Source organism: Staurois parvus, unplaced genomic scaffold (assembly GCF_062004578.1).
Source record: "Staurois parvus isolate SC_StPar_1 unplaced genomic scaffold, SC_StPar_1.0 ptg000184l, whole genome shotgun sequence".
NCBI lineage: Eukaryota > Metazoa > Chordata > Amphibia > Anura > Ranidae > Staurois > Staurois parvus.
In genome coordinates, this window is record NW_028317980.1 from 681,399 (window position 1) to 701,122 (window position 19,724).

General features: G+C 44.5%; 1 protein-coding gene across 2 annotated transcripts in view; it reads left to right on the forward strand.

The window, feature by feature from the left end:
* Window positions 1-19,724, forward strand: part of PRDM11 (PR/SET domain 11) — a 71,494-nt gene that overhangs the window by 27,234 nt on the left and 24,536 nt on the right. For both annotated transcript variants that reach the window (XM_089677325.1, XM_089677326.1), the window contains exons 2-5: window positions 486-607; window positions 6,175-6,278; window positions 12,331-12,593; window positions 17,918-17,985. In XM_089677325.1, coding sequence (XP_089533451.1) covers window positions 486-607; window positions 6,175-6,278; window positions 12,331-12,593; window positions 17,918-17,985 — 557 coding nt within the window. The remainder of the gene's footprint in view (window positions 1-485; window positions 608-6,174; window positions 6,279-12,330; window positions 12,594-17,917; window positions 17,986-19,724) is intronic.

Sequence of the window (19,724 nt, forward strand, 5' to 3'; positions counted from 1 at the left end):
GGTGACGGATCGGTTTGAGGCACGGCTCCCTTGTCTGGTGTTTAGAATTCTTGGTGGAATGCTGTGCCGTAGTTTGTAGAGAAGAGAAATGCTTTTGTTCCGGCGGCTGCGGTCACCCAATGTTAACCAGGCCTACAGAAGACTTGGAAGTGCAGAGGGACAAGTTGAGAACTGTCCTTGGTGGGGAGAAGCCTAAAGCTGCATTCCTGGGCTTTGTGGAGAGGAAAACGGGCTGTGCTGCTACATGTCACATACCAGACTTTAGCGGTAACCCCTCTTCATGTCTGGTTCATTGACCGTATACAAAGTCTGCATGACAATGCTAACCTACTGCGGTATGGTGGTGATGTATGAAAGTAATGGGACGACAGATGATCATTTTAATAGTTTATATGCCTCCGTACACCTTTATCCACACACCTAAATATTTACAAGGATACAAATGTCATTATCTTGTGGGCTGACTTATACTTCTGTTCTTTTAGGTCACCATGAGTGAAAGTGCCAAGGAGTGCCGGGTGGCGTTCAGCCCCAAACTCGGGGAAATCATGAGGGTGAAGTCCGAAGTAGGGACCCCATCTGAGGAGCGGACTTATAGCCAGCAATGGTAAGCATTCCTGTTTTTTTTTTTTTTTGTTATTCTGTCATTGAAGTGTCCTTAACCCCTTTACGCCGGCCTCCCGGCGTCTGGGCCTAGACGCTGAGCGGCCGCATGTTTGCGTTCAATATACAAAATACATATCTGCTGAGAACGTGCCCTGCCCGCTCCCAGCACACATGTCCGGTACTCACGGAAAGGTCCCGGTCTGCTCTTTCGATCGGGATCTTTTCCGATCATGTGACCGCCGTGACAACGCATCACGGTGGTCACGTGATCCCTAAACCCTGCCGTCCCGGCTTCTGAAGCTCTTAAAGGGTCGGGAGGCGCCGGCGTGAAGGGGTTAACCTCTTCACATCTGCGCAAATATGTGGCCTTTCGGCGGCTGGGCCCTGTATTCTCCTAGCACGTGTGTCGGTGTCCCGCGGAAAGGTCCTGATCGCTCCTTGCGACCAGGACCTTTCCGATCATGTGACCGCTTCGTCGGTCACATGACCCTAAACTCCGCCCTACCCCCCGACGTCAGATACCCTTTAAAGGGCCAGAAGGCGTCGGCGCGAAGGGGTTAAAGGCTAAGTTCACCTTTTTTTTTCCTGAATTCAAACTCCCCTATGTACCAGTATAACATTCATGTACCTAAATAATAAATAAATTCCTTCCTGATCCCCCGAGAGGCAATCAGATATTCCCTGAATCAACTTTACCTATAAATGTTAGTATCCAGTTATATTCTGTGTATCCAAGAAAGAATCCAGGACTTTTTTAAAGCAATCCAATGAGCTGGTCAGAACCAACTCTTGAGGGAGTCTATTCCACATTTTCACAGCTCTTACTGTGAAGAAACCTTTCCGTGTTTGGAAATTAGATTATGTAAAAAGTGCCACCTTCTCCTCTGTGATGACCTAAGGGTGAATAACTCTACAACGTGTTCACTGTCAAATGTTGACATGCAGCTGCATTGGCCTCTGTTGCAGAAAAATAAAAAGCTTTCCTTGATTTGTAGAACAAGGGCTTACCTTGGCCCCTGCTGTGTTCCATAGTAAACTTCATGACTTCCTGGTATGCAGATTTGGGACGTGAAAGCCAGTAAGACACAGAAAGCAGTTTACCAGCTGACCTCATTAGCACATACACCCTGCACCCATCAACTATGTTTGCACCGCATTCCTCCAGACAGGACCTGGCTGCATGCTAAACTCTCCGGGGCTGCATGCAGTCCCACGGGCTGGACACCCCTAATGTAGTGCAAGGGACTGCCTGATTGAATACAGAGTGAATGCATAGATAGGTGGGTCCTCCTTTCCCAGGGTGGGGGGGGGGGGGAGATCAGGAAGGATTTTTTCCCCTGCAGGAGCAAATTGGATCATGCTTTGCTGGTTTTCTTCCTTCCTCTGGATCAACTGTGGGTGTAGGATTATAACTTTTTTTTTTTTTATGGTTGAGCTGGATGGACTTTTGTCCCTTTTTTTTTCAGCCAGACTAACTATTTAACTATGCAGGAATGGGTGTGTGGCCCTGATTGTAGACAGCGTGCGTTCAGGGCCATGCATCTGCTCCTGACAGCGCCCATCTGAATGAGGCCGTAACCCCCCTGGCGGTATTCCCGAGTGTAGCTCGGGGTAAAGTTTCAGTACCAGAAGCGGTAACCCCGAGCTACACTCGGGCTTATCATGCGGCGCTGCTCCAGGATCCCTCGATCACTTACCTTGTCCTTCGCTCCCGCGATGTCCCTCCTTCAGTGTCCCCGGCAATGTAATCTGGCGGATGCCGGCATCTGTCATCTGGGTTCCGTCCCCTACGAGCATCGGGACGTACGGGGGACGGAACGGCGGGAAATTTGAAAATGACAAAAAGTGACATTCACTAAAATCACTAAAATCACATAGTGAAACATTACTGTAGCTTGCTCTGGTTGACTCCCATCTCTTCAGCTTGAGAGCCAGGGGTCAGAGGTCACCTGAAGTCCCACAGATGCTGCCTTGTCAATTGCCTGACCTAGTATACTATCTTCCAGCTCCTGAGTGTGCATAACAGTGAAAATAACAGAGCTCAGTGGAACTACACTGCATCTCAGCACAAACCAAAAGAGCTAATTCATTTTTAATATTCAGTGCAAACTCCCCCATCCATCCGTGTCTCCAGTTATTTTGCTGAGAAATCAATTAGGAAAACACTCCTGCAACATTGCTGGCCGTGGCCATCTTGAGTAAGGGCAGATGACTCATGTAACATTTACTTCTTGGAATCCATCTGCCCTTACCTCAGGCATGCAGGCAGGGGGGTGTTCTTAGCTGAGAAAACTCCTCCAGGAGAGTCCTGGGATATAGGATATCATTTACCTAGGCAGGGAAACCAGGAAGTAATTGAAGAAATGTAAAAAAAAATGATAAAACAAGTCCATTTGATATACTTTCCTATCTATTTACTAATGCTAGGAGTAAAAGTATGCAAAATAGTTGATTTTTTTATTGATAGAGAGTGAAGTTTGATGTAGAGACAGGTCTCAATTATTGATATTACTGAAATTTTGCAAGACAGTGGGTTTGATTTACTAAAGGCAATTAGACTGTGCACTTTGGAAGTGCAGTTGCTCTAGACTAGAGCTTAGTAAATGATCGTCCAATGATCCAATCACCTGCAGGCAAAAATGCTGTTTTTTTATTTATTTTTCTTGGACATTTTTTGTTCTACCCCATTTTTAAGCTCTCGAGCAACTGCATTTGCAGAGTGCTTAGTCTATTTCCCTTTAGTAAATCAACCCCAGTGTATGAAGTCCTAGGCAGCTGACGTTGCAGACTTGCAGTGACCTTTGAACCCTGACTCTCAAGCTGAAGGATCCATTTTAGATAAAATAAGTCAAGTTTTCATTACCAACCCTGCTCAGGTGTTATTTAAAGCATCAATCCATCTGCAACTGTTTGTTTTTTGTTTTTTTGGTTGCTGGTTTGATAGATCCTCCTCTGCGTCTTATTTCTCTCAGGGATGGTTGTAACCTTGGAGGTCTTTGCACCTAAGCTGTCTGCTTGGCCAACTTACCGCACTCAGGATTGTGTTCCCGTTTTATTTCTTTTTTCTTTGGCATTACAGAGAATGCAGCATGAGAAGTGTAACTTCTCGTTCTGTAATCAGAGAAATGAAACATTTTAGTGGACAGAGCTGGGGAAAGAGGGATCCTGCAGATAGAGCCCCCGATCCTTTTTTTTTGCCTTCCTCTGGGTCAACTTTGGGTATATGGAGGCTTTCTATTTGTTTTTATTGGTTGAACTAGATGAAGGGTGTCAAACCCCATTTCATCATGGGCCACATCAGCATTATGGTTGCCCTCAAATGGCTGGTTGTATCTATAAGACTAGATGTCCAGAGCATTCCACCCCCTCCACCATCAGATGTCTAGCGCCCCTTCACCATCAGAAGTCAATTCCTCCCACCCTTCTTTATATCACAGTGCACTCCCCTTACCTTGTGCTGCTGCCTGGAAAAAGCTGGGCAGAGTTGGAAAGCAGAAAGTGCAGGGTCTGGAGGAGGATCAGAGGAGAGCTAGAGTTAGCGGCTGGAGTCTGCTGACTGATGAGACCAGGGGAAGCAGAGGCGAGGGGTTGCTGCGGCTGCACAGAGAGGTGCAGGATCTGTAGGAAGAGTTCTGTCCTCTCTGCTTCCGACTCCTGAAATGGGGGGTGGGCAGAGACGAGCCTCTCCACTGCTTCACAGAGAAGCAAAGGATATGGCTGGGGAGTTCTGTCCTTCTGTCCTGGGGAGTTCTTGTCAGCAGTTCTGTCCTCTCTGCTGCCGAGGAGGTTTAGAGGGCGCATAGATGAGCCTCTCCATGGCTGCACAGAGAGGCGTAGGATTTGTAGGAGGAGTTCTGTCCTCCTCTTTGCTGCCGACTGCTGAGATGGGTTGGCAGAGATGAGCCTCTCCACAGCTACACAGAGAAACGCAGGATCTGTAGGAGGAGTTCTGTCCTCCTCTGCTTCCGACTCCTGAAATTGTGTGTGTGGGGGGGGGGGGGGGGTAGTGGGCAGAGACGAGCCTTTCCACTGCTGCACAGAGAAGCATAGGACCTGGCCGGGGAGTTCTGTCCTTCTGTCCTGGGGAGTTTTTGTCAGCATGACAGCACCAGCAGTTCTGTCCTTCTCTCTGCTGCCAACTCCTGAGACAGGAGGTTTAGAGGGGGTAGAGATGAGCCTCCCCATGGCTGCACAGAGAAGTGTAGGGTTTGTAGGAGGAGTTCTGTCTGCACAGAGAAGGGTAAGGTTTGTAGGAGGAGTTCTGTCTGCACAGAGAAGTGTAGGGTTTGTAGGAGGAGTTCTGTCTGCACAGAGAAGCGTAGGGTTTGTAGGAGGAGTTCTGTCTGCACAGAGAAGCGTAGGGTTTGTAGGAGGAGTTCTGTCTGCACAGAGAAGGGTAAGGTTTGTAGGAGGAGTTCTGTCTGCACAGAGAAGCGTACGGTTTGTAGGAGGAGTTCTGTCTGCACAGAGAAGCGTAGGGTTTGTAGGAGGAGTTCTGTCTGCACAGAGAAGCGTAGGGTTTGTAGGAGGAGTTCTGTCTGCACAGAGAAGCGTAGGATTTGTAGGAGGAGTTCTGTCTGCACAGAGAAGGGTAGGGTTGTAGGAGGAGTTCTGTCTGCACAGAGAAGCATAGGGTTTGTAGAAGGAGTTCTGTCCTCCTCTTTGCTGCCGACTGCTGAGATGGGTTGGCAGAGATAAGCCTCTCCACAGCTACACAGAGAAACGCAGGATCTGTAGGAGGAGTTCTGTCCTCCTCTCTGCTCCCAAATGCTGAAACAGGGTGGGGGCCACATGACAAGGCCTGGTGGGCCCGATTTGGCCCGAGGGCCTTGTGTTTGACACAGGTGAACTAGATGGTCCTCTGTCATTTTTCAACCTAACCAACCAACCAACCTAAACTAATGTAACCGATATAAACCCAGCAAATAAATATTTTTTCCTTCACTGAGCTAACCAAGTAAAGTATCAAGTCTTTCTAGTTGGAGGTTACACAGGGCTAAAGTCTATCCCCGCCCCTGCAGTCTGTCCCCACCCCTGCAGCCTGTCCCCGCCCCTGCAGTCTGTCCCCGCCCCAGAAGTCTGTCCCTGCCCCAGAAGTCTGTCCCGCCCCTATGTGACAGCTCTGCAGCAATCACAGAGCACCAGCACTGTCACAGGAGAGTAGGAGGAGTGGGTCACATGCCCCTCCATACTTATAAGTACTGTGTGCTTTCTTCACTTATGGAGGCTGAATGGATTAGCAGGGGAGCAAAGAAAAGGTAATCTATGCCGCAGTGCATCTGAACTAATAAAAAGGAAGATTTGTAATCTTAATATGTGAATTGTGCCTAATATGTACCCCGTAGAATGTCTTGTGTCTTGAATCCCTTCTTTCTTTCTGAGCCTAGGCACCCTTCTGTACCCTCATAGATGTATGTCTGGGAGATCGAACGCATTGCTGTCTCTGCTAGTTCATCCGCACCCCATCAGTCTATTGACAAGTGTTTCATTGAAGTCTAAAAGACAGAAAGATGATTAACTGACTGGTTTCGATGGTTGTAACTGTTCAATGTTTTTCTATTTCCTCAGCTCTGCCGGCTCCAATTCTCGCTGCATGGACCTGGAACCCAAGAGATCAAAAGAGAAGCGGGAGGCTGCAGTGACCAAGAGTCTCCAGCAGGTGGACTTTTGGTGTAAGTAGGGGACAAGTGCAGCTGCTTGGTCAGCCATGACATACTGTTGGTGGAGGGTGACTGCACACAGGTCCAATGTGGATAGTTAAAGCAGATCTTGAGGATCAATGCATGATCTGCTTACTGGGATTGGGCACTCACCTTCTGCAAACATAATTACATAAATGTATCTGTAAGGAAAAAAAGTTTGGATTACGTGTTTACCTTTTTTTGAGTACTAACATGTAGCGATTTTTTTTTATGGAAGGAGGGTCCTGGAACTAAAAAGTGGACTTGGATTTCCTGCAAAATCTGCTTTAAAGTGACATTAAAGAGTAACTCCACTTTTGTTGAGAAAAAAAATTCCCCTCTGAGTGATCTACAGTGGGGATCGAAAGTTTGGGCACCCCAGCTAAAAATTTGTATTAATGTGCATAAAGAAGCCAAGGAAAGATGGAAAAATCTCCAAAAGGCATCAAATTACAGATTAGACATTCTTATAATATGTCAACAAAAGTTAGATTTTATTTCCATCATTTACACTTTCAAAATAACAGAAAACAAAAAAATGGCGTCTGCAAAAGTTTGGGCCCCCTGCAGAATTTATAGCATGCACTGCCCCCTTTGCAAAGCTGAGACCTGCCAGTGTCATGGATTGTTCTCAATCATCATCTGGGAAGACCAGGTGATGTCAATCTCAAAGGTTTTAAATGCCCAGACTCATCTGACCTTGCCCCAACAATCAGCACCATGGGTTCTTCTAAGCAGTTGTCTAGAAAACTGAAACTGAAAATAGTTGACGCTCACAAAGCTGGAGAAGGCTATAAGAAGATAGCAAAGCATTTTCAGATGTCAATATCCTTTGTTCGGAATGTAATTAAGAAATGGCAGTCATCAGGAACAGTGGAAGTTAAAGCAAGATCTGGAAGACCAAGAAAAATATCAGACAGAACAGCTCACAGGATTGTGAGAAAAACAATTCAAAACCCATGTTGACTGCACGATCCCTCCAGAAAGATCTGGCAGACACTGGAGTTGTGGTACACTATTCCACTATAAAGAGATATTTGTACAAATATGGTCTTCATGGAAGAGTCATCAGAAGAAAACCTCTTCTACGTCCTCACCACAAAAATCATCGTTTGAACTTTGCAAATGAACGTATAGACAAGCCTGATGCATTTTGGAAACAAGTTCTGTGGACCGATGAGGTTAAAATTGAACTTTTTGGCCGGAATGAGCAAAGGTACGTTTGGAGAAGAAGGGGCACAGAATTTAATGAAAAGAACCTCTGTCCAACTGTTAAGCATGGGGTTGGATCAATCATGCTTTGGGGTTGTGTTGCAGCCAGTGGCACAGGGAACATCTCACGAGTAGAAGGAAAAATGGATTCAATAAAATTTCAGCAAATTTTGGATGGTAACTTGAGAGAGGATGGCTTCTACAAATGGATAATGATCCTAAACACACCTCGAAATCCATGGGGGATTACATCAAGAGGCGTAAACTGAAGGTTTTGCCATGGCCTTCACAATCTCCTGACCTCAACATAATTGAAAATCTATGCATAGACCTTAGAAGAGCAGTGTGTGACAGACAGCCCAGAAATCTCAAAGAACTGGAAGACTTTTGTAAGGAAGAATGGGCAAAGATACCTCAGACAAGAATTGAAAGACTCTTGGCTGGCTACAAAAAGCATTTACAAGCTGTGATACTTGCCAAAGGGGGCAGTACAAGATATTAACTCTGCAGGGTGCCCAAACTTTTGCAGACGCCATTTTTTTGTTTTCTGTTATTTTGAAAGTGTAAATGATGGAAATAAAATCTAACTTTTGTTGACTTATTATAAGAATGTCTAATCTGTAATTTGATGCCTTTTGGAGATTTTCCCATCTTTCCTTGGCTTCTTTATGCACATTAATACACATTTTTAGCTGGGGTGCCCAAACTTTCGATCCCCACTGTATGTGCTTTGCAGGGACTTTACCAAACTTTGTTGCAGATTCTTACCTTTTGTTACTCTGAAGAAATAATTTGTTTGTTTGTCTCCATGTGCAGACTAAATCTGATCTGTATGGGAGTGATTCTATAATTATCAATCAGCTGTTGCACTTGCAGAATTCTAATGAGGAAAGTGGCAGGGTCTGCATCCCTGTAGACATGATTTCTCTTTGGGAGTATCTCACTAAAATAATTTTTTTTGTTGCAGGGGATGCTCAAAATCTGACTTGTATCTTAGTGCAGACTTCTGAGAAAATCAGTGAGCCAATCACACAAGCAGGAAATTACATTTCTGGGATGTGCTTTTTTTTTTATCCTCGAAAGTGGAGTTACCCTTTAAGCTCTGGTTTAAAGAAAAAAATGTGGTTTAGTCTTGGTTCACATTGATGCGGTGTGGGAAACTCTACGAATCCTGTGTGTTTCCCGTTCTGCATTGCAATCGCATGGTGTTCATGCGATCTGGTGCGGTTGTCAATGTTAACCGCTTCCTGTCCGCCCTATAGCAGAAATACTGCTACAGGGCAGCAGGGCTGTGCAAAATCACGTGTATATATACGTGATTTTGCAGTTCCGGGTAGGGGGTGTGCACCCTACCCGCGCCGCTATTCGCGGCCTCGGCTATCAATCACTGTGTCCCGGCCAGTGATTACTCGCCTTGATTCTGCCCGAGATCTAAAACACCCTACTGTGAATGGGGCCCAATATTGGAGGCTTGCCCTTAGATGTGTTTGCTGCATTTTGTTTTATTGCAATGCAATTCAGAAAATACCTGTTGATCCTGACGGAAATGCAAGGTCTTTTGTCCCCTCCTCTGAGCTGATCTGGAATCATAAAACATTATCTTAAAGTAGAACTTTAGGCAAAACTTTTTTTTCTATTTTGGACAGAGTAAGGGAGGGTTATAACCCCGGTCAGATTTTTTTTTTTTTTTTCGTCATCTGTGTCCCATTGCGGAGATTTCCCTTCACTTCCTGTCCTATAGACAAACAGGAAGTGAGAGGAAATACCTTAAAATTAACGGAATTTCTTGGGGACTCTCAGGTCTCCATTGGAAGATTTCTCCTCTATTACTTTTCTGTGCTCAACCCAAAATGTTGGATTTTCTTTTATTTCACTGATAATTGTAAACAGGACAAATAGACAGGATGAATCTCCTTAACTGTCCAATCACTGACAAACTCGTGTAGACTTCACCTCCACAACATCTCCAAGATACACCCGTTCCCAACCTCGGAAACCACTAAGCAACTCATCCACTCCCTTATTATATCACACCTTGATTATTGTAACTCCCTCCTCACTGGCCGACCTCATCGCAGGCTATCCCCCCTCCAGTCCATGAATGCTGCTGCCAGACTCATTCACCTTACTAACCGCTCTATATCTGCCACCCCTCTCTGCCAATCCCTCCACTGGCCTCCAATCAGTGTCCTCCACCCCTCTCTGCCAATCCCTCCACTGGCCTCCACTCAGTGTCCTCCACCCCTCTCTGCCAATCCCTCCACTGGCCTCCACTCAGTGTCCTCCACCCCTCTCTGCCAATCCCTCCACTGGCCTCCACTCAGTGTCCTCCACTCCTCTCTGCCAATCCCTCCACTGGCCTCCACTCAGTGTCCTCCACCCCTCTCTGCCAAACCCTCCACTGGCCTCCACTCAGTGTCCTCCACCCCTCTCTGCCAATCCCTCCACTGGCCTCCACTCAGTGTCCCTCACCCCTCTCTGCCAATCTCTCCACTGGCCTCCACTCAGTGTCCTTCACCCCTCTCTGCCAATCCCTCCACTGGCTTCCAATTGCACAGCGGATAAAATTCAAAACACTAACACTGACGTATAAAGCCATTTATAACTCTGCCCCAAATTACATCACCGACCTTGTCTCTAAATACCACCCAAACCGTCCTCTCCGCTCCTCGCAAGACCTCCTACTCTCTAGCTCCCTTGTCTCCTCCTCCCATGCTCGTCTCCAGGATTTCTCACGGGCTTCACCCATCCTCTGGAACTCCTAACCTTCGAGCTATCAGGCTATCTCCTACCCTGCTCACCTTCAGGTGCACTCTGAAAACCCATCTCTTCAGGGACGCCTACCCTGACCCCGGCTAACTACTGGAATCCCCTACTCCTCCAACCACTCCATCCCCCACAGCTAATTACCTCTTGTACCACTATCCCCTCCCTCCTAGATTGTTATCTCCAAGGAGCAGGGCCCTCTAATCCCTCTTGTATTGAACTGTATTGTTACTGTATTGTCTCCCTCCAACATGTAAAGTGCTGAGCAAACTGTCGGCGCTGTATAAGTCCTGTATAATAATAAAAATAACTGGAACACAGACAGCAATAAAAACTGACAACCATTCTTATCCCTCTACACTCTATCCACAAAAAAACAAAAAAAAAAAAGTAAAAATGTTTTGCCTTTAGTTATATTTTAAACTATGAATCTCCCCCATTCCCTGTGTAATAGAGACAAAGAAAGGCAGATATGTTTGAATTCCAGCCTGGGAGGCAGTCACGGCTTCCTCCATAGATGCAGTGGAGGAATGAAAGTAGCCACTCAGGAACAGGAAGTTGGGTATGTGCAGGTTTACCAGATGAGTTTTACATTTTTGTTTTGGGGATTAGATACACTTCAAAGATGAACTATAGGCAACAAGCTTAATATGCCCCCCCCCCAAAAAAAAAATATATATATATATGCCAAGGGATTTGTAACTCTGCTCTTCTGACAGCTCTGGAATCACGTCCATCCACAAAGATATAGCCTATGCATTTCAAGGGCTGTGACGTCTTCATCAGAGCTCTGATGAAGAGGGCACAGCCCTTGAAACATGTAAGCTATATATGGAGTCTCGTCCATCATTTGGATGGAATATATATATATATCAGGGGCGGACTGACAACTCATGGGGCCCCCGGGCAATAGGGGATCATGGGGCTCCTGTGTCCTTGCCCAAACTAGAAAAAACCTATGAAAAAGGTACCAGGGGCACCTCATGGGGCCCCCTACTGACCCCGGGCCTTCGGACAGTGCCCGAGTTTCCAAATGGTCAGTCCGCCCCTGATAAAGATATATATATATATATATATATACCAGGGGATTTGTAACTCTGACTCTTGGGAATGTACATGTGAATGGCGCATGGCCAATCCACGTTGTCCACACAGGGTCAGGGGATATGCAGCCTCATAGGACGGAATGAAGACCCCTCCTACAAGATTAACCAGTGCTCTACTGGACACTGATAGAAGTCACAAGACTGCTCTAACTGCTGAAAAAAAAAATAGGTATTTAGCAGTTTATATTTACTAAAATAATTGCATTTCATGTTCTGTGTCCTGTGGGGGACCAGAAATAGAGGATGCAGGGTCCAGGGTTTAATGCTTTTTAAATGACTGCAGTAGGGGATAATACACTATATTGCCAAAAGTATTGGGCCAGCCCTCCAAATCATTGGATTCAGGTGTTCCAATCACCTTCATGGCCACAAGTGTATAAAATCATCAACTAGGCATGCAGACTGTTTCTACAAACATTTGTGAAAGAATGGGTCGCTCTCAGGAGCTCAGTGACTCCAAGCGTGGTCCAGTGATGGGTGGCCTCCTGTGCAATAAGTCCATCCGTGACATTTCCTGGCTGCTAAATATTCCACGCTCAACTGTTAGTGGGATTATAACAAAGTGGAAGCAACTGGGAACAACAGCAACTCAGCCACCAAATGGTAGGCCACGTCACATGACAGGGCGGGGTCAGCGCATGCTGAAGTGCACAGTGCGCAGAAGTCGCCAACTGTCTACAAAGTCAATAGCTAAAGACCTCCAAACTTGGTGTGGCCTTCAGATTAGCACAACAACAGTGCGTAGAGAGCTTCATAGAATGGGTTTCCATGGCTGAGCAGCAGCTGCATCCAAGCCTTCCATCACCAAGTGCAATGCAAAATGTCGTATGCCGTGGTGTAAAGCACGTCGCCACTGGCAATATAATGAATATTATTTTCAATATCGGCCTGGAGTTCAGCTTTCTGATTTTTGTAAACTGCCTGTAGTAATTATTTTATTTTTTTTTCTCCCTCTTCAGTCTGTGAGTCCTGCCAGGAGTACTTTGTAGATGAATGTCCCAGCCACGGACCCCCTGTCTTGGTGCCGGATACGCAAGTCCCCATGGGAACCCCCGATCGGGCAGCGCTGACGGCACCGTGCGGGATTGAGGTGGTAAAGGACGGCAGCGGAGAGAGCGAAGTGCGCTGCATCAACAAGGTCATCCCCAGAGGTCACGTCTACGGACCGTACGAAGGACAGATCTCTCTGCAGGACAAATCATCGGGCTTCTTCTCCTGGCTGGTATGTGCTTGTTCATAGTGAAACTGCCTTAAAAACTAACTTAAGGCTGAAGTTTTCTTAGAACAGAACTAAAGCCTGATATTAGAAAAAACAAAAAACAAAACTGGGAGCAGGCGTGCTCTTTATTGCAGGTACGACATGCAAACCTACCTGCCTGCTTGCAGTCTTCTGTAGAATGTGCACTGAGCTGTGCATGCGCATCTCAGTTTACATTCCGGCACAGTGCCTGTGTGCTGGGATGACTGCTGCCCTGCACATGTACGTGAGTGACTTCATCCTGCGCTGGCCAAAGACAGGTCCCCCTGAAGATGCCGGGAAGAAGATGCTGGCGCCGGTGAGTGGCCTCATGGGAGTCGGATTGTTGATGCAGTGGTAACTATAGCAGAGTTAAGTTCCACTTTAAATCTTTTTTTTTTTTTTTTTTTTCAAATGGGCACCAGGGATAGCACTTTTGTCCCTTGTGCTGGTGGCTGCTGTACTTGTTGAAATCCTCATTTCTCTGTCCCTTTCCAAAGTCCTGCAGTAGTGATCCTCCATTGCCATGGGGGTTAATATGAGCTGCTGGACCTGTCACAGGCATTCATCAAAAGGGTCCGCTATGCCCACCCATTCCACCCACCTCCTCCATTCATAGAAGCCGTACTATCACTTCCCTCAATTAATAGTGTTCTATGAATGGAGGAAGCCGACCTTTCATTCATCGGCTTGTCCTCGTTTATAAAGCCATCTTTTTTCCATTTAGGAGATTTAAGATTGCTCTGAAGGCAGAAGGCTTTTTTTTATCTTAAAGGCTTTTATGTCTTAACCCCTTGGAGCTGGCGCCTCCTGGCCATTTAAGGGTTCCCAAAGCCCGGAGGCGGGGTGGGTTTTATGGTCACGTGACTGTCCTGATTTGCTGTCACGGCGGTCACATGATCGGGAACGGCCCTGATCGAAAGAGGAGATCGGGACCTTTCCGTGAGTACCGAACGTGTGTGCCCGATCTCGATCCAGCATTGTGCATGAGAGCAGATGCTCTATCTGCTCTCTCCCTCCTCATTGGCTCCTGCTGCTTTCAGTCACAGCCAGGGACGGGGGGCAGTGCAGAGTCCTGTTGTCAGTGTCAATAGACTCGGACAGTGAAGCTCTTGGGTGAGCCTGCATAAGTGCCCCCATAGCAAATGGCTTGCTGTGGGTGGCACTTACCAGAGGGGAGGACCCAGGAGTGCCGGTGGGGAACCTGAGAGGAGGAGAATCTGGGCTTCTCTGTGCAAAACTATTGTACAGAGCAGGCAAGTATGACATGTTTGTTATTTTAAATTTAAAAAAAAATTACATTTAGAATCGCTTTAACTTCCTGCCCTGTAGACGCCACAAAAAATCTCTGCAATCGTGTCTTTTAAGTTGGCCATACAGTTTACAAACAAGGTACAATCTACTTTATATCTACTAAAGCTATGTAATAGACAGACCTAAACAAATTCATTCATTCGGTATCAAATCAAGCAGGCTGCAATGCATAGTTGACATAATAGATGTAAAGGAGATTGTACAATCAGATTGTACACTCATTTGACACTTTATTAGGTACACCTGTTCAGTTGCTTGGTTACACAAATTGCTAATCAGCCAATTACATGGCAACAACTCAATGCATTTAGGCATGTGTGCTGTAATTCCACCTCCTTCATCAGGGTTTCAAAGACTGCAACATGCACATATATTGTATCTTTGTCGTATACACAGTCAGCAGCTGCTGATAGATGCAGTGCTAATTGTCAGTACTCCCAACAAAATCCAACTATAGTCAATTCACCGAGTTCACATTGACTGCACCTTTGCTATATTTTTTTTAAGCCATGATGAAGGGGGCAGAACTGCAGCCATCGAAGTATTTTGGCTTAACCATTTGCCACCCACCCTATGGCCGAATGGCGGCCGGCAAAAGTCATCAGCGTTCCGGGTGGACGCCATATGGCGTCCTCCCGCACATGCGCAGATTGCGCTCCTGCGCGGCGCGATCTGTCACCGGCCGTGTACCTTGGACACGGTCGATGACAGATCTGAGTATCGGCCCCCCGTTGCCGGTACCATGTGACCTGCTGTGACCAATCACAGCAGGTCACATGACAGTTGTATACAATGGATGGCTTCATTCATGCCATCCATTGTATACTAGTGTCTAGCTGTGAATGGTCACAGCTAATCACATGCACATGTCATGTGATTAGCTGTGGCCAAATCACAGCTAAGCACAAAAAAAAAAAAAAACCCTGAATGAATCGATTTCATTCTGGTAAATGCTTGCTTATAGCAAAGTAATTCTTTGCTATAAGCAAATTGTGTAAAAAAAAAAAAAAATACTGATCACTTCCCCAAAGTAGTACAATGTTACTATGGTAACATTGTACTACTTTGGTCATAGTGAAATATGAAAAAAAAATCTTAAAAAAAAGAAAAAAAATTTATTAAAAAAAAAAAATAATAAACAAAAAAAAAAATATATATATATTTTTTTTTTCATACTGAAAAAAGAAAGCTCTAGTTGTGTGAAGAAAATGATAAAATTTTAGTTTGGGTACAATGTTGTATGACCGCGCAATTGTCATTCAAAGTGTGAGAGCGCTGAAACCTGAAAACTGGCCTGGGCAGGAAGGTGTAAAATTGCCCGGTATTGAAATGGTTAAATCATTGGAGCAAATTTGTGTTTGTACTTGAATAATATGGTGTGGCGCATCAAGTGTGGTTCACATATATATGCGGATTGAACACTCCGATTCCGAGTTTGAAATCGTGTGACTGACAGTGAAGTTGCACGATTTCAAAGTCGCACGACATGCCTATTTCAGGTGCAAAGATCTGACACACATGTCTATGCAAATCGCACCAAAAGTAGTGCATGCACTACTTTAGAAATCGGTGCGGCTCTGACCAAGTCAGAACCGCATTGATATGGCTGCTCTAATTACGGACAATAGGGTGCAATTAGGCATATGATTGGCAAGTCACATGGCATGCAAATCGCATGTCAAGTTGCATCCAGTGTGCCGGGGGACTCAGTTTGGATTGAAAAAGAGTCCTGTACGATTTCTGAGCAGTGTGGTCCAGTTCAGATGCGGATTACAGGCTATTGACGTATATAAAAGATAGAATAAAATATTTACAAAAATGTGAGGGGTGTACTCACTTCCGTGAGATAATGTGCATTATATTTTATTTATTTCAGGTACTTATATAGCGCCATCAATTTACACAGCGCTTTACATATATATTGTACATTCACATCAGTCCCTAACCCTCAAGGGGTGTACAATCTAAGTTTCCTAACTTACATTCATACATACACATACTAGGGCCAATTTGGACAGGATCCAATTAACCTACCAGCATGTCTTAGGAGTGTGGGAGGAATCCGGAGTACCCGGAGGAAACCCACACAGGCACAGGGAGAACATGCAAACTCCAGGCAGGTGGTGCCGTGGCTGGGATTCGAACCAACGACCCTAGTACTGCCAGGCGGAAGTGCTAACCATTTAGCCACTGTGCTGCCCCAAAATTGTATCAAATTATATTATATCTTTGTCTTATACACAGTCAGCAGCTGCTGACACATGCAGTGCTAATTCTAAGTACTCTAACAAAATCCAACTATATACAATTCACTGAGTCCACATTATGACCGCTCTAATTGCAGAGAATAGGGTGCGACTTGGCATGCGATTTGCAAGTCACATGGCATGGAAATTGTATGCCAAGTTGCATCCAGTGTGACCGGGGACTCCTTGTGGATTGAAAAAGAGTCTCGTATGATTTCTGAGCAGTGTGGTCCAGTTCAGATGCATATCACGACTCGACGACTGCAACTCCCTCCTCACTGGCCTGCCTCGCCGCTGGCTATCCCCGCTTCAGTTGATCCTGAATACGGCTGCCAGACTCATTCACCTTTCCAACCGCTCCATCTCCGCCACCCCCCTCTGCCAATCCCTCCACTGGCTTCCGATTGCGCGATCAAATTCAAAATCCTAACACTGACGTACAAAGCCGTCCACCATACTGCCCCGAACTACATCACTGACCTAATATCCAAGTACCACCCAGCACACACACTCCGCTCCTCACAAGACCTCCTTCTCTCTAGTTCCCTGGTCTCCTCCTCCCATGCCCACCTCCAGGACTTCTCCAGGGTGTCACCCATCCTCTGGAACTCCCTGCCCCAACCCATCAGATTATCACCTATTCTCCTCTCCTTTAGGCGCAGCCTAAAAACCCATCTCTTCAGGGAAGCCTACCCCACCCCCTGCTAACTTGCCGACCTCCTCCACTCTTCCTACCACTCCATCCCCCACAGCTATCTCCTCCTGTGCCACCATCCCCTCCCTCCTAGATTGTAAGCTCGAAAGAGCAGGGCCCTCAATCCCCTCATGTTTGGCATTGTATTGGTATTGTTCTGTCCCCCTTTGTAATGTACAGGGCTGAGCGAACTATTGGCGCTTTATAAATACTGTATAATACTAATAATAATTGACGTATATGGAAACTGTTTCTAAACCTCACATCATCAGTTTTGAACAGGATAAAATCCTATCCTGAACCTGATGTAAACCTGACCTGAACTGCTGATCAATAGCTGTGGAACCTGAGCTTCAATCCACACTGCAGCTGTGTGAACCCACACTGACTTTATCTGTGCCACAACCCAAGGTCGCTGTGGAAGCCTTTTAGGCTAAGTTTACATTTGCAGTTGGTTGAGCTTCGTTTTTACCACCTCCCTCAAGCTGCAAAGGCAGCCAGGTGGATTTTATACGTGCTGTAGTCATGATGCTTTGCTTCGCGCCATGGCAAGAATGATACCTCCTGTTGCATTCGACAGGCAGTACCACCCACCAACCACGACCCATTCAAGTACATGGAGCCACGTCATATTTAAAATGCATATGGCAGAGTCACTGATCTGGAACAGGCATAAAGCAAGTGACATCAAAATGCCTGATCTGCATTCTTGTTACAATTAAGTGGCCCAACCCTGTTTGCGATGAATTGGAATGTCGATTGCCAGCCAGGCCTTCTCATCCAACATCAGTACCTGACCTCACAAATACTTTTTTGCCTGAATGGGCAGACATTCCCACAAATGCACTCCAAAATCTTGTGGAAAGCCTAGCCAGAAGCAGAGAGGAGGACAACTCTAGAAGAATAGTTATGTTTTGGAATGAAAAGACTAACAAGCTCATATAGGGTTAATGGTCCGGGGTCCACACACTTGGCCATGTAGTGTATGTGTTCAGAAGATCTGGAAAAGATTAGCACAACCTAAAACTTCTTCTTGTTTATTCTTCTCCTTGCAGGTCGTGGATAATAACAACCGGTATAAGTCCATCGATGGAACTGATGAAACCACCTCCAACTGGATGAGGTGAGATCTTGAAAATTGGAGCAAGCTAGAGAAGACAGATTGTGTTTTAAACTACTTAGTGCTAACAAAAGCAAGCATCTGATTGGTTGCAGTGGAGTGACATTTCATGATGAAGAACCTTTCCATTGACAGCCAATAAAAACTGACCAGTGTGAAAGTTCCTGGATATAGTTTAGAATATATGAGTACTTTGCCATATGATAGCAGACTGAAAATGTTGTCTTTGGCCTTGTACAATAAATAAGTGATTGCAAAAAAGAAAATGAGTATTCAATTCACACTGGCTACACGGGTCTGAACGTGCCGCAGGTTACGCAGAATGCATGGGAAGGCCTTCTTTTTCTTTCTCTTTTCCTTTCTTTCTCTTGTCTTTCTCTCTTGTCTTTCTCTTTTTTCTATTTCTTTTTGTTCTCTTTTCGTTCTCTTTCTTTTGTTTTATTCTTGTATTTTTTATTTCTTGTCTTTTTCTTTTCTTTCTCTCTTGACTTTCTTTCTTTTCTTTCTCTTTTTCTTTTTCTTTTCATTTGCTTTTCTTATGTTTTATTCTTGTATTTTTCATTTCTTGTCTTTTTCTTTTCTTCCTCTCTTGTCTTTCTTTCTTTTCTTTTCTTGCTCTCTTGTCTTCCTTTTCTTTCTCTCTTTTCTGTTCGTTCTTTTATCTTTTGTTTTATTCTTGTATTTTTTATTTCTTGTCTTTTTCTTTTCTTTCTCTCTTGTCTTTCTTGCTTTTCTTTTCTTTTTCTTTTCATTCTCTTTTCTTTTGTTTTATTCTTGAATTTTTCATTTCTTGTCTTTTTCTTTTCTTTCTCTCTTGTCTTTCTTTCTTTTCTTTCTCTCTTGTCTTTCTTTCTTTTCTTTTCTTTCTCTCTTGTCTTTCTTTTCTTTCTCTCTTGTCTTTCTTTTCTTTCTTTTCTGTTCGTTCTTTTTTCTTTTGTTTTATTCTTGTATTTTTTAATTCTTGTCTTTTTCTTGCTTTCTCTCTCGTCTTTCTTTTCTTTTCTTTCTCTTTTTCGTTTCATTCTCTCTTGTCTTTCTTTCTTTTCTTTTCTTTCTCTCTTGTCTTTCTTTCTTTTCTTTCTCTCTTGTCTTTCTTTCTCTTCTTTCTCTCTTGTCTTTCTTTTCTTTCTCTCTTTTCTGGTCGTTTTTTTTTCTTTTGTTTTATTCTTGTATTTTTCATTTCTTGTCTTTTTCTTTTCTTTCTCTCTTGTCTTTCTTTCTTTTCTTTCTTTCTTTTCTTTCTCTCTTGTCTTTTTTTTCTTTCTCTCTTTTCTGTTTGTTCTTTTTTCTTTTGTTTTATTCTTGAATTTTTCATTTCTTATCTTTGTCTTTTTCTTTTCTTTCTCTCTTGTCTTTCTTTCTTTTCTTTTCTTTCTCTCTTGTCTTTCTTTCTTTTCTTTCTTTCTTTTCTTTCTCTCTTGTCTTTCTTTCTCTTCTTTCTCTCTTGTCTTTCTTTTCTTTCTCTCTTTTCTGGTCATTCTTTTTTCTTTTGTTTTATTCTTGTATTTTTCATTTCTTGTCTTTTTCTTTTCTTTCTCTCTTGTCTTTCTTTCTTTTCTTTCTCTCTTGTCTTTCTTTCTTTTCTTTCTCTCTTGTCTTTTTTTTCTTTCTCTCTTTTCTGTTTGTTCTTTTTTCTTTTGTTTTATTCTTGTATTTTTTAATACTTGTCTTTTTCTTGCTTTCTCTCTTGTCTTTCTTTATTTTCTTTCTCTCTTTTCTTTTTCTTTTCGTTCTCTTTTCTT